Consider the following 24,476-nt stretch of genomic DNA (forward strand, 5'->3'; position numbering starts at 1 on the left):
TTCTGACAAAAAGTCCAAAACCCAGAGACAGGTGGAGTTGGAGAGTCCAATCGCCTCTAGCTTGGACACCAGTCTATGGGGGAGGATAGTGTTAAAAGCAGAGCTAAAATCCACAAACAGCAGCCTCACATAACTCCCCGGCTGCTCCAGATGGAACAGAGCAGCATGGAGAGTGGTAGTGATAGCGTCCGTGGATCTATTTGCCCTGTATGCAAACTGGTAGTTGTCAAAAGTTGATGGAAGACAGGAAATAATGTGACGGCGCACCAGTTTCTCAAAACACTTCATGATGATTGGAGTCAGTGCAACTGGTCTGTAGTCGTTCAGACTACTGATTGTGGATTTTTTAGGCAGAGGCCAATGGGGGTTGTAGTCAAAAAAAAAAATTGCTTGCCCCACCCCAATTGTTGTTGCTCAGTCGTGTCCAACTCTTCATGACCCCACGGACCAGAGCACGCCAGGCACTCCTGTCTTCCACTGCCTCCCGCAGTTTGGTCAAGCTCATGCTGGTAGCTTCGAGAACACTGTCCAACCATCTCGTCCTCTGTCGTCCCCTTCTCCTTGTGCCCTCCATCTTTCCCAACATCAGGGTCTTTTCCAGGGAGCCTTCTCTTCTCATGAGGTGGCCAAAGTATTGGAGCCTCAGCTTCAGAATCTGTCCTTCCAGTGAGCGCTCAGGGTTGATTTCCTTAAGAATGGAGAGGTTTGATCTTCTTGCAGTCCATGGGACTCTCAAGAGTCTCCTCCAGCACCATAATTCAAAAGCATCAATTCTTCGGCGATCAGCCTTCTTTATGGTCCAGCTCTCACTTCCATACATCACTACTGGGAAAACCATAGCTTTAACTATACTGACCTTTGTTGGCAAGGTGATGTCTCTGCTTTTTAAGATGCAATTAATTCTCCTTTTGCTTGCAGTGGAAGAAAGTGGCTTACCTTGGGGAGGCAGGTTGAGAGTAGCCAGGCAATCTGCCTCTGCAGCTACTAGTGTGAGTGAACAGTGGAAGACAGAAGAGCCATAGAACCATGACGGAAGAATTGTTTTGCATGGAAAAAGTTCCAGGTTCAACCCCTGGCATCTCCAGGTAGGTCTGGGAAATACTCCTGCAAATAATACCAATGGGATCCCCAACCCTTAAGCACTGGGCCATCACAGTTAAGTGTGGGTGAAGGCAAAGCTTTTGTGTTAGGTTAGCATTTGGTGTTAATGGACCATGAGGAAGCACATCACAAAACTGTGAGTGATTCTGACTCTTCCCTGGGAATCATCATCCCTCCCTTTGTTCCTGTGCATTGTGCTGCATCCTAGTTGTGACTCAAGCCCAGGGTTTCCCAAACTTGGGTCTCCAGCTGTTTTTGGGCTACAGTTCCCATCTTCCTTGACCACTGGTACTGCTCGCTAGGGGTGATGGGAGTTGTAGTCCAAAAAGAGCTGGAGGCCCAAGTTTGGGAAACCCTGCTCTAGCCTGATTGGGCAGTCAAGAAAATCAACAGTTTAAAATATACACTATAACAGGATTGTCCAACAGGTCGATCGTGATCTACCAGTCGATCGTGGGATCCTCCCTGCCCCCGCCCCCGCACCAAAAAAAAAAATAGTTGGACAGCCCTGCACTATAAGATAAAATTGCAGATTAGAATACATGTCAGCTTTATATGTCAAGGTAAAGGTAAAGGGACCCCTGACCATTAGGTTCAGTCTTGGCCGACTCTGGAATTGCAGCGCTCATCTCGCTTTATTGGCCAAGGGAGCCGAAGTACAGCTTCCAGGTCATGTGGCCAGCATGACTAAGCCGCTTCTGGCGAACCAGAGCAGCACATGGAAACGCCTTTTACCTTCCCGCCAGAGCAGTACCTATTTATCTACTTGCACTTTGACGTGCTTTCAAACTGCTAGGTGGGCAGAAGCAGGGACCAAGCAACGGGAGCTCACCCCGTCACGGGTATTCGAACCGCTGACCTTCTGATTGGCAAGTCCTAGGCTCAGTGGTTTAACCCACAGCACCACTCGCTTCAAGGTAAGTTTATCTAAATGGAAAGGTTTTTAGAAGATGCTGAAAAGAATACAATGGGCAGGGAGTTCCAGAGTTTAGAAGCTGCCACAGCTTGATTTGTTACAAATGCAGAAGAATAGCTACACATTATGGTCTGCACAATCATCCTAGAGGTACAGATTGAGTCAATCCAGACTGGAATTTGCAAAGATTGAACTCCTCATGTCTCCCTCCCCACCCCCCACCCTAAACTACTATATGCAGGTCACTGAACCCTTCCCCTCCTACAAGCCTCTGCGTCTCCCAACTGCTGCATGTTATAAGGCACTCTGGAGATAAAAGATGCTACCATCAAAAGAGAACCCAATACAGAGTGTTCTCAGACTGTAACGATGTATGGGAGATAAGAAAGTGCTCATTTTTAGACTTATCTGCAAGGAGATAAAATGCAGCAAAACTAATTTGAAAACGCCGAATGATTGGGGAGGGCTGGGGTGGAACAAACTAGAAAAATGTAAAGACCAACTTATAGCAAGATAAGGGGGAAATTGCAGGGTATGTTCATCCCAACCCTGGCCATGGGGATGAAATGCGTGTCAGTGGAGAGGATCTGCTAGAAGAGAGCAACGGGGAACATAATATCATACAATGAGCCCACTGGTTCAGACCAAAGGTACATCTTTTCATGCATCCTATTTTCACAGTGACCAAGCAGGTGCCAATTGGACCGGGCTAACGCACCCATGAGGCAAGGTGAGGCAACCGCCTCAGGCGGCAAGGTCCGCCAGGGGCAGCAGATCGTGATGTCAACCTTTCTTCCTTCCTTCCCTTGTTCCTGGTGTAGATTTTCCCTGATGTCCTTCTTCCCTGGTGGGGAGGGGGAATGCCATTTTGGTGGGTCATTTGAGTGGGGGGCAAATACAGGGATGGGAATCCTGTGGCTCTCCAGATGTGGCTGGACTCCAACTCCAATCATTCATGGGCCGAGTTGATGGGAGCTGGGGTTCAAAAAACTACATCTGCAGGGCTGTAGGGACCCACCCCTCACTTAACAATTTTATAAATAAATGAATAAATGCTTCCACCCATTTTGGGGGGTGGGAGGTTTACATCCTGTGCCAAAAAGTCTAACAGTTGCTTCCGTTCCAGGCAGCATCTTTAAGTGCTGCTTTTCCTCAGTGCTGCGCAAAAATTGACCCGCTGATTTATTGAAAGGTTTTTTTTTTCTCCTGTGAAAAAGGCTTACATTTTTTCCACCTCGATCTTGGGACACCTGAGAATTTTTTTAGAATTTCAGTGGGTGCAGGGTTCAGCTCATCTTTACAATGTGGATGAGTGGCGTGTGCATGCATGTGTGTTTCTTTCCACTGAATATTTCTCAAGCTCTCTGCAGCCTCCCTAGCTGCCTGCACTTCCTGATCTGAAAAAGCCCCATGGAAGGAGCTGCCTCGTGATGTCTTCCCCTGGGCTATCACGGAAGGCACCCAGGAAGGCTGCAGAGTGCAGAACCCTGGTGAGATGATCTATAGAATGAAAGAACAGACACTCACAAATACCCCCCGGCTGCTTGAAAAGTAAGGTAAGCAGGACAAAGCCCCTGTACGGTACTCCACCCATGAGAATTTCACCCAATTTTTCTCTCCCCTTTGATTTCTTTTTGAAGTTCCATTTTCTGGTCTCCTAAGTGATGAAGAATGGTCAGGAGAAATGGCAGGAGAAATTTTTGGCACGACACTAAGCAAGATTTCAGCTCCTTCTTGGATTAAGTCCAGGGGCAACTCAACCCCAGGCTTTGTTTATAGATTTCTGTCTTGGTGCTGTCACTGTTGATAACAGCCAGGGAGGTATGAGTGAGGTGAAGAGTACTGACAAGTTTATCATGGCATGAGCCTGCGTATTGTCTCCATCACCAGTCCGCCATACTGTACCAAACTCATCAAACTTGGCCTTGCGGGGAAGAGGCCTGCAGATTATAGGGTAAATTTAGGAAGGACATTTCCTTGGGACTGCAGAACCAGGCAAGGATCTGGCAAGTCATGATAAATGCCTAACTTATTTTTTTACTGGATTTTCAGACTCTCAATACTGCTCAAGCAAGACTTTTTGGGAAGGGTTGCCCAGTGTAAGTCCAGTTTAATCCTAAAATGGGAGAGTGCCTTGTCAATTGTTGGCACCTACAGTAAGAACATAATAAGAGCCCTAACTGGATTAGGCTATTGGCCCACCTAGTTCAGCAACCTGTTCTCACAGTGGTCACCCACATACCTATGGGGAGCCTGCTAGCAGGACCAGAGCACAAAAGCACTCTCCCCTCCTGTGGTTTCTGGCAACTGGTATTCAGAAGCATTGCTGCCTTATCCATGAATTTTCCCAGTCCACCTAAAGCCATCTAAATTGGTGACCATTCTTGTCTCCTATGGGAGTGAATGCCATTGCTGAAGTATCTGCTGAGTTTATCTATGTTCCTGGGTAGCAGACTGAGCAGGCAGATCAGTTACCTGTTCACAATCTCCTCCATTAGGGTGAGATGTATTTCTATTTAAAACGTAGACATTATTTCTAAATTGGCATCTATACTAATAATAATAATAATTTTTCATTTATATGCTGCCCTCCCCAGCCAAAACCGGGCTCAGAGCGGCTAACAACAAGTAAAAATAGCAAAGTGTACATAAAATCACACAGTCAATTAATTAAAATACATTCTAAAATCAATTCAAAATCAAATTAACGGCAACCATTGGGCTAGAGTTCTATGAGGATTACAGAAGGAGAGAAGGGGTCAGACTGTGCCTTGGCCAAAGGCCTGGTGGAACAGCTCCATCTTGCAGGCCCGGCGGAAAGATCAAGTCCCGCAGGGCCCTAGTCTCTTGTGACAGAACGTTCCACCAGATCGGGGCCACAGCCGAAAAAGCCCTGGCTCTGATCAAGGCCAGCCGAACCTCCCTGTGGCTCAGGATCTCCAAGATGTTTTTATTTGAAGACCGTAAGGTCCTCTGTGGGACATATTAGGAGAGGCGGTCCTGTAGGCCTGCAAATCTGTGTCATCCTTCTTACTGATAAGGTGTTTTCTCTGCTCTTGGCGATGCATCACCCAAGCTGACAGAAGTGGCAACGGCAGCAGCTACGCAAAACCTTTCACGATATACAATAGCCCCAGGTGATTAAAATTATAATGTGTGTATATATATATTAAAAATCTGTGGTGAATACAATCAGAAGAGGGGGAATCAAATGTGCACAGAGCTGCTAACAGCTGAATGAAAAACATCCTCTTCTGACACTTCTCAGGAACTGTTTATCATCATGCAGTTCAAGAGCCCTCGTGGGATTCTTTCCCTTTTTGTCTCAGGGACACATGAGGAAACAGCCAGGCAGGAGGGTGAACTGAAACATCTGCTGCCGTTGTCTCTGCAGTGATGGTAATTCCAGAGAGCTTGCATACAGATTCCCCCTGTGCAATCAAAATGTCTGAGCAGCGCCGACATCCATTTTATGACCTGGGCCAGGGGTTGCCAGTGCGGCACCCATGGGTGCAATGACAGCCTTGAGGTGCACACAAAGCCAATCTTAGATACCTTGCCTCCACACACAGGGGGAGGTGAAGGTGGTTTTCTCCCATGAAAAGTACATGGAACTGGAGGAAGAAGTGGAAAGAGTCAGGATCGACAAAAGGAAGTACGTCTTCACAAAGCACAGAGTTAAATGTAGTTAAACCATTTGATTCCAAATACCAACATCCTCCTTCAGATGGCGCCAGAGCTGTTGTCACACCATCACCTTGGCACCTGCCATCTGGAGCCAAGTCCTTTTGCAACTGCCTCTCCCCACCTCGCTGGCTCATCGTCTATTTTCAAAACCTCATCCGAAAGCATCTATTTCCCTCCCGTGACTTTGCCTTTTAATTTTCCAATCTCTCTCCACTTCTGCCGTTTCGCTCTTCCAGTGCCAATAACATATAATTCGGCACTGTAACTATATTTACCCCGAGAAGCATTTCTGACATAGCGTTGCTATGAAATCAGACTTTATTGCTTATTACAGCTCAGGCAGGTTGTTCTGGGAAGGAAATGATATAGACCGTAAAAACAGATATGCAGGGAGAAGTGTGTAAATGAAGATGCCTTGACTTCAGAGCTCATTTGTTCTATTAAAATGGCCCATTGCATAGAACTCAAATGCAGTGTTTTATTTACTTATCCTACTGATGTCACCTCCCTCTGTGCCATGCAATCTGAAATATGAAGTGAGCTTAATAACTACCTAGTGTAGCAGTGAGGACAAGTTACCTTCTTCTACAGCACTATAGAAGCAGCACTACCATCTTCGATGCCAGCATGTACACTAAGTACTGGACAAAACACAGAAACCAAAAAAATAGCCCCTGCCTAGTCTAAAAGATGGGTCCATGCATTCAGCTAGGCAAGATCAAAGCACATAGGAGCACAAGGAGCCCTGCTGGATCAGGCCAGTGGCCCATCTAATTCAGCATCGAGTTCTCGCAGTGGGAAACCAGTTGGGAAGCAGGCAAGATGGAATTGGGTGCAGCAACAACTCTCCCCGCTTGTGATTTCTCAAAACTGCTCTTCCGAGGCACACTGCCTCTGACAGTGGAGGGAAAGTGATAACTGCTGATAGCTCTGTCCTGCACAAGTTTGTCTGACCCTCTATTGAAACCATTCAGGCTGGTGGCCAGTGAATTCCATCTTGTGGCAGTGAATTCCATAGTTTAATTATGTGCATAGTGATGTATGGAAGTGAGAGCTGGACCATAAAGAAGGCTGATCACTGAAGAATTGATGCTTTTGAATTATTGTGCTGGAGGAGACTCTTGAGAGTCCCATGGACTGCAAGAAGATCAAACCTCTCCATTCTTAAGGAAATCAACCCTGAGTGCTCACTGAAAGAATACATCATGAAGCTGAGGCTCCAATACTTTGGCCACCTCATGAGAAGAGAATACTCCCTGGAAAAGACCCTGATGTTGGGAAAGATTGAGGGCCCAAGGAGAAGGGGACCACAGAGGATGAGATGGTTGGACAGTGTTCTCGAAGCTACCAGCATGAGTTTGACCAAACTGCGGGAGGCAGTGGAAGACAGGAGTGCCTGGCGTGCTCTGGTCCATGGGGTCACAAAGAGTCGGACACGACTAAACAACAACAGCAACAATTATGTGCAAAGTTAAGAAATCATTCCATTTGTCTGTCCTAAATCTTCTGCCATTCAACTTCACTGGCTGAACCTGGGTTTTAGACTAATGAGAGAGAGGAGAGGGAGGAAAAACATCTCTCTGTCCACACCAGGCGTAAACATGTACACCTTCATTCAGGTCCCTCCTCGCTCCCCTTTTCTCTCACAGCTTAAAAGCTGCAAATGTTTTAACAGGTACTATTTTTCTAGAAAAAGAGGTGCCGGAACTCACAGTGAACGCCTCCCTTGTTGTCTTATAATGGCAGTGGTGACCACCTAAGAGATGCCGGAACTGAGTTGTGGCTGGAAAAAAAGCCCTGGTTATAACCTTTCCTTATATGCATAGTAGATGGGAAGCTGCTGTGTCGCTCTTGCTTCCATGTATACAAAGCAACATGCAATTCTACTGTGACATGCATTCAGCTACAAGCTGTTGTGCCCCAATTAGTGGGGAGGTTCTGCCTTGTACACACGCCGTCCTTCTCAAGAAAGTGCTTTCCTTTTCCTTTCCTCTTTTTCTTTCTTTCTTTCTTTGCTTAGCAGGATGTTCTATTCTAAATCCCATGTGCCGATCTGAAAGGAAAACTCACAAATCTGCCTGCGACCTAGCCAAAAGTACGTATTTTTTAAGTTCTCCTCTGGGAACTCCCACAGGGGATCAAGCGAACTGTATAGGAACTTCCAAATAAGTGGGCATTAACTAACAGTGAATTCTTGACTGCATTCCAATAGAATTGTATGTTCCTGTCCAAGTAAACACCCAAGCAGCTCAGCACAATTAATGAGAAATCAGCAACTAACAAGGGGAATTAGGGCTGATTTGCTTCCCGCTTCACCTCCAAAACTGCTGCCAGATAAACATATGTATAAAGCTGTCCGAAGACTATTCCTCAAAATGTACCAATCCTTGGCAGCCACACTTGTACATTGCCAAGGAACTAATCAGTGTGTCGGTGCACCGAGTTCATTTCTCATGCTCAAAATATTGGCTGGCAGAGACCGAGGGAAGAAGGGGCACTCTTGGGCTTCCAACTTCTGCTCAAACATTGGGAGGCAGAGGCTAATTCAACCATGGCAGAATTTCACAGCTTGAGCAAACAGTGTGGTCTTCCGGAAGCAACCAGTAGGATAGTGGTGTCAACCAGACCTCTCGTCACCAGCTTCTCTGCACTTTCTGAGGTGGGAGAGATAACACAGGCATGGTGCAAATGCATTGGGTTGACTCCATAGCTGTCAAGTGTCCCTTATTTAAAGGGACAGTCCCTTATTCCAGCGCCATGTCCCGCTGCTGTCCCTTATTGATAGATGTCCCTTAAATGTCCCTTAAATGATGTCCCTTAAATTTCAAAGGAAGCAGCTCCTCTCCCTCCCGCCCTGCTGGCCAGGGAGGAGGGAGGCTCCAACTGTGTTGCTTGGCTGCGTTGCTCACCCAGTAAGAAGTCTAAGAACGACTGGGGGTGGAGCTTGCATGCCTTGTGTGTGGCTAGTTAATGCAAGCTGAGAAGGTTTTTGAATGCCTGCCGGACGCCGTTTTGTTGCACGTGCTGCAAACTTTGCAGTGCAGAGCCAGGCCGGGGAGCCATCTTAAGTTGAGGCTGCATAGGCCTTGTGGTGCATGTGATTCAGATTCTAGTCAGTTGAACCTCTGGTTACAAAGTTGGTTGGACAGTGTTCTCAGAGCTACCAGCATGAGTTTGACCAGACTGCAGGAGGACAGGAAGACTGGAATTTCTGGAACAGGTAAGGCTGCAGGTCCCTTATTTTGGCTGCTGGTCCCTTATTTTCAAGGCTGCTGGTCCCTTATTTTCAAATCTGTAAGTTGACAGCTATGGTTGACTCCACCAGTGTGTTTGTCCCATGTGCCCCCATCACTGTCTTGGCCCTGTCGCTTTTGGGAAGCTGCAGTGCCACCAATGGTGGGTGGTCAAGTAAGCACCCCCAACGCCAACCACTACTGATGACTTCAAAACCGTCATTAGTTTACTCCTCCGTCTTTGGCCTTGTTTGAGAACTTGAGAAGCATGCTGGATCAGGCTAGTGGCCATCTAGTCCAGCTTCCTGTTCTCACAGTGGCTGACCAGATGCTTGTTGGAAACTGATAAGGAAGACCTGAGCACAAGAGAACTTTGCCCGCCTAACAATTGGTGTTCAGTGGCATACCGCCTCTGACAGTGGAGGTGGAACATGGCTATTGTGGCTAATAGTCAAGGTTGGCCTTCTCCTCCATGCATCTTTCTAACCCTCTTTTAAAGCCATCCAAGTTTATGGCCACCACAGCCTGCTTTTTTCTTTGCCTGTTACCTTTGGTCCCCCAGCTTCAGCGATCTGAAGGTCTCCTGCTCTCTTCTGTAATGCCTCTAATCTTTCTATTTTGCCTCTGGGGATGCTTAAGGAATTTGATCTTCATGACTTCATATACAAAATTAGCAGATCCACATCTCTCAGCCTAATGTGTACATGAGAGCTTAAGCTATCCATTGGATTTTATGCTTCTCTGCCACGGGTATCTCCTTTCAGTGTTTTTCAGTTCATTTGCTATTATTTTCTGAGCTGTTTTTCTGTTTTCCTAAGCTCTTTTTATTACATTGTGTGCATCGCCTTGAGACATATGTGTAGAAGATGACTAATAAAAAATAATTTAAACATGTCCAATATGCATTTTAAATGCATACGTTTGGAGAAAATGGGCATTTAAAAGCACATATTGAGAGAGAGAGAGAGAGAGAAATACAGTATACAGTTAAATAGATCTTAAACGTTATTTTGTGAGGAATCTTTTTTTTCAAATTGCAGATTAATGTAGAAACAGAATGGAATCCTGGGTTTAAAATGTGGAAGAATCATAGAGCTATATCCATTCCTAATTGGCTCCCTCTCAGAACAAAAATCTTTTCCCAGAACATCTATGTGATCTTCTATGATATGTGATGCCACCTAGCTCTGTTCCTTTAGACCTCGGCTCAAAAACATGAATTTTCCTTTGGCTTAAGCCCTTAATCTTTATTCCCAAGTGAAATGAACATTAAATGCTCATATAGTTGCCTCTTATCATGTTCATTTCCAGTTACCCTCCTTCCTTTCCCACCCTTAGTCAGTCAGAACCCATGTCAACATTAGATGGAAAACTCCTTGATGCCAGGATTGGCTGTTGGCTTTGAAAAACACCATATACCTCACACTAGAGGTGATGAACCTCTAGTTCATGGACTGAATAAGTCTGGATCTGGGGACTCTATTCACTAGCCCTGCTTTGAGTGTTTTGGCCTGCCTGGAACATGTCTTGAACCCTGATAATGCTTCTTGCTCACCTGGATGGAGGATAGAGAGGGATGCTTGAATGTGAGAGGAACTAGTGTATTGCACAAGGTAACATTTGCATTCAAAGCTCTGCTCACCTTTGCCTCTGTCCCCACCCACCACTGGCATGTCCAGCCTGGAAGGTTGTCCAGAAGAGAACATGTTTCTCTGTCTGGAAAATATGCTCCACTTCCAATATCCAGTGGTGCTGCATTCTTCACCATGGTTGAAAAAATTCAGTCATAGCAAATTGTTGCATAACCATTCTGGTCACTTTGCTTCTGCCCACCCTCCACAACCACAAAATACAGCTGCAAATCCCAAGTTCGTTTTACAGATTGAGTTGTATGGTGCTATCTATGCGCATGGCATTTTACGAAGTACAAGAGGACAGATCCCGAGGTACCTACAAATGTTATTTTCATCTCCTCAGTTCACTTTCCTCTCTGTCACAATCAAGATGCCCCCTTGGCTCTGGGCAATATCCACTCAACCTTTCAGTAAAGAGAGGGCAGTGCACTCTGAGCTTATGCCTGTCTTTTCTAAGACAGCCTCTGTTGTTTCGCTTCACAGAGGAATAGAAACTGCTGAAGCACCAATAAACAGCGTTTGAGGATAAGCAGGAGTGCTGATCGCTTATTCCTGCCATAAATTACCTTGTAACCCCAACGCTAAGTATTGCTTGCATCCGAAGGCCCACCAGTGCCTCGCTGCTCACAATATTAGAAGGCCATCCAGCAAGATTTGACACTTCTTTGAAAGATTGCCACTGGTGAGTTTATTCGCTGATGACTGTGAATCGCATAATGTTAGAAATGGCTGAAAAATCCGCCCCTATCTGATCCAAGGTGGGGGAGTACATTTCTGACAGGGAATAATGAGCCATTTGGCATGCATCCCAAAAAAGGTCAATTGGGGCATGGGTGAACCTCCATCTAAATAGCCCAGGGGCTGATGCCAGTGAAATAAATAGCACCATGTATCTTGTTACTACATGCTAGCAGGCTTAGTAAATAGCTCTTGTCTCTGTGATTGACAGGGCTGGCTCTCGAAGTGACCTTGGCTTAACCGGGAGATGGCTGGCCACCTTCATGGGATGGGATGTATAGACATCTCTCAGGAGGGGTGAGCTGTGCATTCCATATTCTTGGAACCTAACCAAATAGCAAGGACCATACATGCCTTTTTGAGGGAAAGCTGTCTGCTCCTTCCTTCCAGCCAGAGGAGAGATTTCTGAGTGAGTGCAAGAACTAAAGGGCGGCTGCATTTGTCCGGAGTAAGGGGTAAATGAGGATTGGGGATGGGTGAATATGTCAATTTCGGTTTCTCATGTTTCCAGTCTTAAAGTACAGCAACCCACATCAGTTTGCAATTAAACTACAAAGTCCTCGTAAAAATTCAACAGTGTTTTAGAGCTAATTCTCCAATAATAATAATAATAATAATAATAAATGTTTCACTTAATAATCCTGAGATAGCATTAGTCAGGAGTTTTAAGATTTTTTTCAAAGAAAAAATACACCAGAGGTCGCTTGGTCTGTTATAAGGGATGTGAGTAAGGCATATACATGCAGGTCCCATAGAACCCTAGAGTTGGAAGGGACCACAAAGAGCATCTAGTCCAACCCCCTGCAATGCAGGAATTACAGCCGAAGTCCCTGACATATAGCCCTCCGGCCTGTTTTAAAACCTCCAAGGAAGGCAGGTCCACCACCACTATCCTCACACTCACTATCTGAAAATTCACTTATCTGCATGTAAAAGACGATGCTCAAACCTCACTGTACATTCCACATATTCAGATATCTAATCAGCTGCCTTCCTTATTTCCTTGTTTGTTTACTGGTTGGTGGCAGCCATTTTCAGGCGGAAACCACAGAGAGTGTGATCAGATGAATCACAGAACAGGAGAAATTGGATAAACCGTTTTTCCCCCTTTTGTTTCTCTTTTTCTGATTGGCTGCAGCCATTTCAGGAGGAAACCATGGAGAGAGGGAGGAAAGAGGTTGAGATTGGACAAATTCCACATTAGAAATGTTTGCATAGGAAATAATGAAACTGTAGACTCGTTATGTGAATGCTCACCTAACAAACGATTTCTAGGGAACGTATCATGATTGTTAAGAGGGACTGTCACATTTTTTAAAAGGTATAATTATTTTTAAAGTGTCAGAAACACAGAAAAAGAATACTCAGCAAGAAATTCAGCTGAAAACTAAAATTAACACTTAGATTTTACGTTGAAATAAGTGGAATTTTATGGCCACAATCCAAAGCACCCTAAACACATTTACTTGAAAGTAAACCAAGCGCCGCAACCCCAGAGTCGGCCACGACTGGACCTAATGGTCAGGGGTCCCTTTACCTTTACCTTTTTAAACCTCATTGAACACAGTGGGACTTGGATCTGAGTAAGCATGCAGAGGGTTGCACTGCACAGTGTCTACATTTGACTGAATATTTTTAATGGAATTTACTTCCAAGTAAGTGGGTTTGGGATTAAGGTACTTGTCTGTGAAGTTATCACGCAAAGATTGCTCTGAGCATTCCCAGGATAATGGCTGCAAACTTTTGCATTAATGAAGCTCTCAACTGAATGAATTTTCCAGCAGCGTCAAACCTGCTGTTTAGAAGGCCCCAAACCAGCCAGCCATGCTCTGTAATCTCCTAGCCACACTGGTGCATGTCAGATTCCCATTATATATCTGCTTCTCTGGAGCCATAAAGTGCCTCTATGGCTAAACGCTATTCTAATCACAGGCAGCAATCCAGCAGGAAGGACAGAGGGAGGGCAAACAGGATTTGCTTACTCAGTTAAGTGTAGCAGGGACCCATCAATCATGTCTTCAGTAGCTGCAACTGTCTGAGGCCACGCACTTCAAGAGCCAATGAATTTCCAGGCCCACCGTTTTGCAAAAGCACGCGCATGCACGTACGCCGTGACCCCAGCTCTTAAGAGGCACAGCACATAAATCAAAGAGGAATATTCCTTAGGATGCTTTGAATGTCTAGGACACACGTGGGTATCATTCATTGAACTGCTCGTTGCCTTCAGCTTTGAATACTAAATGTCTACATCCCCGAATCTTGTTCGCTGAAAAATACATGGTCAGATATTTAAAAGGAAGGAAGTTGTATGATCAGATGCTTGTTCAGCTCTCAATTAAAGCAGGGCGGATTGTGGCCCAAAACTGTAACTTTATAGATTTGGAACAACTAGAGAGAGCAAAATGTTACCAGAAGGATGACAGTGTTACATGTGTTGTGGCAAAAACCAGGAAGGAGTTTCGTGGAATTCAACTAAGGGTAGAATTCAACATCACAGTCTTCCAATTGCTCCATCTGCAGATGCATTCCAGTCTGCCAGACAGAATGATCCCCTGCACTGTTTGGGGGATTCTCCTGATGCTCCCCAGAGTGAATTTGGGGTTGGGGGCAGGGAGGGGGAGGGAGAAAGCCGAAATGTGCAAGCAGAAAAGTCCTCGTGCTTTTCCTTCCACTGACAGGGCTGGCTAGGTTTAATCCCACCCTAGCACATTTATTATGGGATAAGCTTTCACAGACCAGAGTGCACTCCATCAGGTGCATGAAACATAATCCTAAATTGGCAGGAATATATACGTTAGAGGTGATGTGAGCTGAGCAGCTAATTTGCAAAGCAACTAGTCATTGTGCACATTCACCATGCATTTAATCAGCTCATATCATAAAGAGGGAATTGGGCGTATTTCCTGCTCAGTAAGCAATGGATTGTACTCTGTGCTAGTCCTGCTCAGAGTTGACTCCTTGAAATTAATGGACATGAATAACTTGGGTCCCTTCATGTCAATTGACCTCAAAGAATCCTTGAAGCTGACTTTTTTAAGGATCTTGAGTGTTGTTAGGAGACCCCTATTCTGATCACAGACCTACAATTTCCAGAGTTTCTTGTGGAGAGGGACTGTTAAACAACTTTGGGAATTGTAACTCCGGGGGAGGGAGGAAATAGGGGTCTCCTAACAGCTCTCAGTGGAGGGGGTTATGCTGATTCAGACAGAAAATAAAGCTGAGGAAAAGGCAACTCTGTAAAAGTCTGGCAGCTTTTCTCTACACTTCTGGAACAATGAGGAAAAGGAGAAGATAGATGTGGAAATGATGTGCTCATTAATGCAAGTTATAATGTGAAGAACGGTCTTACGACCGGAGATAAGTAATGGGAGTATCTTGAATTCTTACAAAGGTAATACATGAATTGAAAGCAGATAGAATGACATTAATATGTGGCATTAAAATCTTTCATTATGATAAATGCTGTCTTGCGGAAGAAACTTTGAAAAATAAAGGTGAAGAACCAAACTCTATCTTATGTGAATGTTTGGCTCCAGGTGCTTCTCGGGCTCTTTCTACTCCCCCCCCCCTTTTAATCTGTTCTTTGATAGGTTAACCTCCTTTGATGTTTCGTTATATGTATTTGCTGTGCTGTTGAGTAAATTGCAAGTTTCCTTTTGCTGATATGGCTGCTGAGGATTGCAACTCAGTCTTGTCACTTTTATTATTTGTTTCTTAAAACATTGATAGCCCATCCCTCCCCCACCTTAAAAATACTTTTTTTGAAACAACAGAAACAAGTAGAACGCAATCAACAGGAACACAACAACTGCAGCACAACAAAGACTTCAAAATCAGCAGAGATAACCACTAAATACAGCAGTAGTGGAGGACCCCAAACTGGGGCTCAAATGCAGCACTCCAAGTCCTCTAAACTCTCACCAGACCACACCTACAGTGGCCCTGTGTCACACCCTGAATGCTTTTGCCTGGCTGGAATGGGTCCTTGAATTCTGATCATGCCTTTTGCTTGCCTGGATGGAGAGTAGAGAGGAGTGTTATCAGTTGGTAGAGCATGAGACTCTTGGGACTCAGCTACATTAGTAAAGAAACAACTATTTGAATGCGCTATAAACATGCAATACCAGATGGTGCCAGAGAGCAGGACATTTTTATACACAATTTTACATAGTTGTTTTTTTTAAAAAAAAAAATCTAATTTCTGACTTATTTATAGCGTTTTTTCCTATGTGTAGATCCACCCTTAATTTCAGGGTTGTGGGTTTGAGCCCCATGTTGGGTGAGATTCTTGCATTGCAAGGCGTTGAACCAGATGATCTTTGTGGTACCTTCCACTGACACCAAGCAGGCGCTATCATTGTACTCTTTTCAGAAGTGGCTAAAAACATATTTCTTTAGGAAAGTCTACCCAGATGTGTGGAATGTTGACAGGCATTTTAACCTGGATTTCCTTCCTTCCTTCCTTCCTTCCTTCCTTTTTTTCCTTTCTCTCTTTCTCTCTTTCTTTCTTTCTTTCTTTCTTTCTTTCTTTTTGGCTTATTATTGATTTCTAGTTATTCTTTGAATGTTTTCTATGACTGTTTTAAACTGTTTTTGTTCATAATTTATTGTCTTATTATTTTCTAAAATACTCTGGTGTTTGTTTGTTTGTTTACAATCAAACAGTAATATATATTTATTTATTTAATAAATAAATAAATAAGTTTAAATTAATAAATAATGCTCGACCCACTTTTGCCTCTGATCCTGTGGCACATGGCCCTTAGGAGGTTGTTCAGAAGGGAATGTGGCCCTTGTGCTGGAAAATGCAATGCAGAATCACCATGAAATGAATGTTCCATTGAAGAGCCATCTCTTTTCTATGTGGCTGAACAGGCATTGTCGAGGGGGAAAAAAAGCATGGTGGGGAAGACTGTTCACTCAGTCTGCTGCCCAGGTCCTGCTAACTGTTGGTGTCCCTCCTCTCCTGTCTTACAATGCTTCATCTTTAAACTGGGCTTGGGCCAGAGACCCCTTCAAAGAGAGGGCTCCTTCAAACTGGAGAATGACCTCTGTAAACTAGGACACATGGCAAACCTAGAAGGCAGCAGGGTGCCCTGACAGCTGCTTGAGTGTGCTGCGTGCATGTGAAACATTCATTTCATGGCGATTCTGCATTGCCTTTTCCAGCACTGTGCGAAAGAAAAAGAGGACACAGCGTTGCATAAAATGCACATGTGCACTCTCCAGATTTCTCCCATCAACCCCAGTCAGTGTGGCTGTTTTGCCTACTTCAGCACAGCCCTATGATACTGATGGGATTTGTAGTCCAAAACATCTGGTGTGCACTGGGTAGAGTAACACCTTTATTGGGACCAATGACTACGGTATTGTTTTTATTATTGCTATACAAATTAGTAGGGACGCGGGTGGCGCTGTGGGTTAAACCAAAGTGCCTAGGACTTGCTGATCAGAAGGTCGGCAATTTGAATCCCCGCAACGGGCTGAGCTCCTGTTGCTCGGTCCCAGCTCCTGCCAACCTAGCAGTTCGAAAGCACATCAAACTGCAAGTAGATAAATAGGTACCGCTCCAGCAGGAAGGTAAATGGCATTTCCGTGCGCTGCTCTGGTTCACCAGAAGCAACTTAGTCATGCTGGCCACATGACCCAGAAGCTGTACGCCGGCTCCCACGGCCAATAAAGTGAGATGAGCGCTGCATCCCCAGAGTCGGTCACAACTGGACCTAACTGGTCCCTTTACCTTTATACAAATTATTATTGCTGTAGCTATTACTATCATCATCATTATACAACAGCGCTATGTTCTTCTTGCATCCAGCCATCTTAGGGGCATCTCTATTATTGACATATTATCATAGCCATCATTATTACAACTGTAATTTTGAGGTGCAATGTTCTTCTTGTGTTATTATTACTGCTGTTATTATTGTTGCAATGATTCAGCAGCACTGTCATTATTCTTCAGGGGCACTCTGTTCTTCTTGCATCTGTCCATCTTCAGCACATCTTTTCCACAGTCGCCCATGTCTTGAGCTTTGATATTTCTCGGCACGCCGCTCCTCTTGCTTCCTGCCACATCAAAGCAGCAGGAGAAGCAGAAGCAGGCGCAGCTCTGGGTCACGTGCACCTTCTCTTTTACAAGGCGTGCACACCTTGTAAATCTCGCTCTGGGAACTGGCTGGGGACAGGACCAGAGCAAGACAGCTGTGTGGCTAATTTTAACTTCACACTGGAGAGTCACAGCAGCTTTCAGACTTAGAAAAGGGGAGAAAAAAGACTTAGAAAAAGGGAGAAAAAGGGAGAAAAAGGCACTAAAAATAAATAAATAACAGGGTCTCTCTGACCCTTGAGGTTTTAGTGGGAGATGCATCTGCAAGGCAGCTTACTGTGTTATCCATTCAGTATCCAATTCCCGCTCCTGCTTCCATGACATTTAGGGGACGGGCTGCAACGCAGTGGTAGAGCTCATGGCTTTGCATGCAAAAATTCCCAGTTTCAATGCACGGTTTCTCCAGCCAGGGCTGGGAAATGCTCCTGTCTGGCGCCCTAGAGAGCAATGGCCAGTCTATGGAGACAAAGCATAGGCAACATGATGTTTTCCAGATGTAGGCCAGATGTAGCTCCTTTCATCTGTTAAACGGTATCCCTCAGGAGGTTGTGGATTGCCCTTCCTTGGAGGTTTATCAGCAGAGGTTGGATGGCCACCTGTCATGGATGCTTTAGCTGAGATTTCTGCATTGCAGGGGGTTGGACTGGATTAGCCTTGCAACTCTACACTTCTATGATTCTACCTCTGATGTTGGCTGCAGCTTATGGGAGTTGGAGCGTCTACTCCTGACGTAGAGACATATCTGAGCTTGGTGAGCTAATAGTCTGATTTCCTTTATGCATGTGGACATCAACGCCTTGGCTTAATTTGGACTGGCACCTTAGCATAAGGGTAGCATTTACCTCTGTTCACTCCCCAGCCTGTCACTTTGGTCTTTAGTACTTTTGCCACACACACACACACACACACACACACAAGTCCAGAGAAGGTATCCCAGAAATTCCCCCCGCTACCTTGTCGTTCTGGTGTGCTTCTTGGTGTAAGGTGTAATGACTTTGAAGAGCAGCTCCATGGCTCCATTCACTCCCAACATGGTTCCCACGGTAACTGTGCAAAGGAAGGAAATAGGCAGTCAGGCTAAAACTGGAGGGGGGGTGTATGTGGGGGGAAATAGCATGGTTTTGGAATCATAGCCTAAGAAAGTGGGCTTCTGGGGTTGTTAACAAATCTCTGGCTCTCTCAGCAATCTTATTATTATTTTTTATTTGTTTATCCAATTTCTATCCTGCCCTCCCTCTCAAGGGAGCCCAGGGCGGCAAACTACATAGCAGTAAACAGTTTAAAACAAATAAAAACATCCAAACATATTTCAAAAATAAAAACCTCTTTTCAGACCAAGGAAATCTGTAAGGGAATGAGAGCAGTCTTAAAGAGTTGAAGCATTTATCCATCTGGCCCCACTATCCTGCCCCTTGACTTGCTCGTTTTCAAACTGTGGGTTCAGGAACAGGCCAGAGTCAGCAGGTGGTACTCTCAGGTGGATGCTAGGGCCCTAGAAGAGCTTAGAACTGATGCCTGTCCCTGGGGCCCCATTATAATAATCCTTTTTCTTGTGCACTGAGGAGCACCAGGCACTGGGCCTGGAAAGCCGTGGCCATTTTTATTTCCCACAATGCATTGCTCTGGGCAATAGAGGACACTAATGTGGTGGCTCCCAGTGTTCATTAGAGGACACTTTGCCCAAGGCTTCTTCAAATCTGGAATCAGCCCTTTTTGTGAAAGCTGGGGAATTACTCAGTCAGGTATTCTGTAACTTCCCTGAAAGAGTTTGCCCACTACGGGAAGATATTTCCCTGCTATGCTCAGCAACATGATAAAGTTGGGTGTATTTGGATTTAGTCATATCTCAAAATGGCAGACTTGTGGCCAGCACTCTGTGTGAACTCTGTGTTCAGTCAGTGTAGAAAAAGGAATACCAACCTTTGGAGGCCAGTGGATTGGACACATTAGGAATTTTGAGGAAATGCTGTGCGAGGCAGTCCCAAAACAGCTCTTATGGAGGTGTTTAAGAGAGGTCAAGCCAGTACAAACAGGAACCAAGCAGGAAGAACAAACACTTTTTAATCTGGTGATCCAATCAACATTAGGGCACACTATGCAATGGACTATCAATCGATTCTAATCATGATTCGTTTTTGCTCAGTAGCAACCCAGTGGAATAGGGACTAAAGCCTGCCCATAAGAACCAGACTCCAAGTGAAATAAATCACTCAGTTTATTAATATACAAAGCTTAAGTGAAATGAAAATGAAATTATGAATCTTATAGAACTTATAGAGAAAATTGAATTTATAGGAATACAAAACAACATAAAATATGATTACATTCAGAGCAACTTAAATCAATTGGATATAATTTGCATATGAGCTATGAAGTAGCATTGACAAAGCAATCAAACTAAATGGAATATGCACTATTATGGATTAGATCACCAGATTAACAACAGTCTCCCACCCATTGTGGATTTTTGAGTGGAGATTTCTGAACAATGTGAGGTACTGATAGGCACACTTGCACCCAAGGCACCACCCTGACAAGCCCTGGTAGAACATACACCAGAGTCCTCTGCAACACATACTCTCATAGGTGGCCCATTTCTCAGCTTTGATAAACTATTTGCCCTCATGATTTCTCCCTTGCCATCTAAGATGATAAATTTGCAGGAATGTACCCAGTCACAAAACTTCACGTTCACACCATTTGTTGAAAGGGCCCTGATGTCGTAAATATTCCCACGATTGCAGAACAACACTGCAGCCATTAACACAACACTGCAAACCCTACAAGTGTCCCTATTTTCCAGAGACAGTCCCAGATTTAGAGAAGCTGTCCCAGTTTCTGATTTGATCCCAGAATGCCCCTATTTCCATTGGAGAAAAGTTGGAGGCTATAAAGTTATGCAGCCCCTGAGCCAAAGAGCTAAGTAACTATACAACCTTAGAAGACATCTGAAGGCAGCCCTGTACAGTGGTACCTTGGGTTACATACACTTCAGGTTGTACCTCGGGTTAAGAACTTTGCTTCAGGATGAGAACAGAAATCGTGCTCTGGTGGTATGGCAGCAGCAGGAGTGCTGCTTCAGGTTAAGAACAGTTTCAGGTTAAGAACAGACCTCCGGAACGAATTAAGTACTTAACCAGAGGTACCACTGTATAGGGATTTTTTAAAATGTTTACCGTTTTAATATATTTTTATTATATATTTTGGAAGCCACCCAGAGTGGCTGGGGCAACCCAGTTCTATGGGTGGGGTATAAATAAAATCGTTGTTGTTGTTGTTGAATAGCAAGTCCCTATTTTCATCGGAGAAATGCTGGAGGTTATGACACTGGCCACACAGAGAGATCAGTGTTGCCAGCTTCTCAAGTGCTTGTACCATATTTTTTCTGCCATGACAGCAGCAGCACCCACAACTGAGCTTGGCACACACTTTTGAGTTAGGCATCCCAAGTGGCTGCTGGCTCCTAAATCTGGCCTTGCACCTCAGCATTCCAGCTTCTCATTCTGCTGCATGTGGCAACCAGGCAAAGTGTGAGCAAGGACCCTGACACTGCAGGGCACATGGAGGGGAGGCTGTGGATAAAGCACCCTGCAATCTAAATCCAGATGCATTTCAAGTGCCATCTCTGTTACATTCACCTTTCAAATAATGCTTATCTCAGAAGGGCTGGAAGAACATGCTTGGCAGCCTTCCCAGGAAGGTCCATAGTGAGAAGCCAGTGGGGCTCCTGTAAACACATAGGAAACCCACGAGGCCAGCAGCCAGTAGCATTAAATCTTCAGGGGGAAGATCTGAAATGCTAAGCTTGTCGAGCTATGCCAAAGGCTGGTGGCCCAATTAGGATTCTCCAAAGGGGAAACAACCACTAGGTTAGAGGAGGTCAAGAAGGAGCAGCGAGAGCAGTTGGCAAAGACTGATGACGTCGGAAATTTGGGACAGAATCACCAGTCGTTCTGCCGGAGAGAATCATGTGCAGACCTACCACTAAGCAGGGTGAAATAACCTTGGAGAAAGCAGCTAGAGAAATGTCCTCCACCCCCCACACACAGACATCTTTCATAACAGTAAGATCTTGTGGACACCCAGCAAAGCTAAATGTTGGAAGATTCAGGGCATATAAAAGAAAGTCCTTCTTCATGCAGTGCATAGTTAAACTATAGGACTTGGTCCCACAAGTGGCAAGGATGGCCATGAACCCGGATGCCTTTAAAAAGGATAGGGCAAATTCATGGAGGGGAACGTTATCAATGGTTACTAGCCGTGGTGGCCAAACTTCCACCTACATGATTGGAGGCAAAAATGCTTCTGAATACCACTTGCTGGAAACTACAGGAGGGAGAGGGCTCTTGTGCTTGGGTCCTGTTGGCGGGGGTTCCACAGGCATCTGGTGAAAACAGGATGCTGGACTAGATAGGCCATTGGTTCCTCTTTTGTTCTTACATTCATAATCTCCTTCAAGTGGTGTCCATAGGGGAAGGTGGAATAGATAACAGCAGGAAGATGCAGCAAGACCTTTGGGTCTTGGGCTGGCATTGTCTAGATCAGTGTTTCCCAACCTTGTGCCTCCAGATGTTTTTGGCCTACAACTCCCATCATCCCTAGCTAGCAAGACCAGTGGTCAGGGATGATGGGAGTTGTAGGCCAAAAACATCTGGAGGCACAAGGTTGGGAAACACTGGTCTAGATGATTCATTGACACGTCCTTTTGAGAACCCACTGATGAAGAGCCTGGGGATGGAAGGATTTGCTAACCTATGACCCACTAAGGTTGCTAGACTCCAACTCCCATCAGCCTCGGCCAGCATAGTTGATGACCAGGGGTGATGGGAACAGTAGTCCACCAATATCTGGAGGGCCACAGCTTAGCCATCTCTCTTTTAAAAGATGCCACATTCTACCAACCCAGGTCATAATTGTAGGTGATCACAATGGCACCACTAATTTGCCTGCCTATGATGGTCCAGAAGCTGAGAAGTGCCGGTGTGAGTAAGTTTGGGTTCTGAATTTTTAATACAGTGCTATTTAATACAGTGGTACTTTGGTTTTGAACAGCTTAGTTCACGAACAACTTGGAACCCGAACACTGCAAAACCAGAAGTAGGTGTTCCAGTTTCTGAATGTTTTTTCAGAAGTTGAACGTGCTCTGTGTTGAGTCCCCCTGTGTTTCCTGTTGCGCTGCTAATTTGCACACACGCATCCATTGTAATTCAAGCCTTCCATTTCTGATTGCAGTGTTCTAAGGTGATATTTGGAGCTTATATTTGGTGCTTTTGTTTTTGCTATTTAGTTTGCATTTTTTGTTTTGAGGCTTTTTCAGTTAATTTGTTTTTGTGACTGTGTGGATCTCAGTTCAGCTACTGATTGTTTGTTTGATTGTGTGACTGTGGAAATGGGTAAAAGACCCCCATCCAAACAATGATTATCATCAGTGCAGGGAAGAAAAAAAATTATCACCTACAATGCTGTTTTATTTATTTTATAGTACAGCACATTGATTATTGCTTTCATTTTATGGATCAATGGTCTCGTTAGATAGTAAAATTCATGTTAAAATGCTGTTTTAGGGGTTGTATTTAAAAGTCTGGAATGGATTAATCTGTTTTGCATTACTTTCTATGGGAAAGTGCGCCTTGGTTTTGGAACACTTTGGTTTTGGAACAGACTTCCGGAACGGATTAAGTTTGAGAACCAAGGAACCACTGTATTGTCACGATGTTCTGGATTGTGACTCATCATCCCAGATGGAACGGAAATCTTCAGTGGGGACCCAGAAGTTGCTAGAAGAAGCCCCCCACTAACCATCTCCTAAATGAAAGTTGCTTCTCAAAATTCTCCACTCTATTTGCAGGCAGTATAACTGGGCTGGGGGACCACTTTGACAGATAAAGGGAGAAAAGAGAAATTATCCAGTGATTTGGGGGGGAGGTAGGAGTAGGACTGTGGATCAGCATCATTCCCTGGAATTATGGGAGGAAAGGGCTGTTAACGCACACAAGGAAGAAGGGGAAGTGATTGCATACTCACCACTAGAGGCATAAACATGCAGTGCCCAAAGGCAGTGGGTGAGATTCTGGTGGTGATTTAGATTTTTCCTTGCCAAGCTGAGTGTCATATCAATCACCTCCAGTCTTTGTGCCTTCAGCCCAAATTTCTTATCTGAGAGACAGCAGGAGGAGGAGGAGGAAATGATTTTGATTATTTATTTTTTAACAAAAAATTTGAATGCCGCAGTCAAATCTCCTAGCAATTTTCAAGAAATATCAAAATCGTCTAGAAAAACATTTTTCAAACTTATTTTTAAAAAATTGAAACTAACAGGAAAAGAGATTAAAACACATCAACATTCATGTGTCCAGATAAAAAGGTAAAGGTAAAGGTACCCCTGCCCGTATGGGCCAGTCTTGACAGACTCTGGGGTTGTGCGCCCATCTCACTTAAGAGGCCAGGGGCCAGCGCTGTCCGCAGACACTTCCGGGTCACGTGGCCAGCGTGACATCGCTGCTCTGGCGAGCCAGAGCCGCACACGGAAACGCCGTTTACCTTCCCGCTGGTAAGCGGTCCCTATTTATCTACTTGCACCCGGGGGTGCTTTCGAACTGCTAGGTTGGCAGGCGCTGGGACCGAGCAGCGGGAGCGCACCCCGCCGCAGGGATTCGAACCGCCGACCTTTCGATCGGCAAGTCCTAGGCACTGAGGCCAGATAGACTTGCCTTAAAAAAAAAAGTCTGACTCAAAGTAAGGTAGCTTCCTGGGTTCCTAGGTGCCCCAACCCCACACCCTGGTCTAAGCCTCAGTGAGGGAAACACAACTGAATACTACCTCTGTGGCTTTGACAGTTCAAAGTGCCTCAACTAGGGACCTCATATTTTTTGAGGTGACAGAAATATCTCACTCTGAGATGTGGAGTACAAGGTAAAAGCTAAAAGGTAAAGGACCTCTGGATGGTTAAGTGCAGTCAAAGGTGACTATGGGGTGTGGCGCTCATCTCACTTTCAGGCTGAGGGAGCCGGCGTTTGTCCACAGACATCTTCCCAGGTAATGTGGCCAGCATGACTAAG

General features: G+C 45.0%; 1 protein-coding gene across 2 annotated transcripts in view; it reads right to left on the bottom strand.

Moving 5' to 3' along the window:
- Positions 1 to 24,476, bottom strand: part of AGBL1 (AGBL carboxypeptidase 1) — a 399,614-nt gene that overhangs the window by 350,947 nt on the left and 24,191 nt on the right. For both annotated transcript variants that reach the window (XM_083712535.1, XM_083712536.1), the window contains exons 4-5: positions 23,443 to 23,574; positions 18,372 to 18,465 (exon numbers count right to left, since the gene is read on the bottom strand). In XM_083712535.1, the coding sequence (XP_083568661.1) occupies positions 18,372 to 18,465; positions 23,443 to 23,574 (226 nt within the window). The remainder of the gene's footprint in view (positions 1 to 18,371; positions 18,466 to 23,442; positions 23,575 to 24,476) is intronic.

The sequence above is a fragment of the Podarcis gaigeae genome (assembly GCF_964106915.1).
Source record: "Podarcis gaigeae genome assembly, chromosome: 14".
Taxonomy (NCBI): Eukaryota; Metazoa; Chordata; class Lepidosauria; order Squamata; family Lacertidae; genus Podarcis; species Podarcis gaigeae.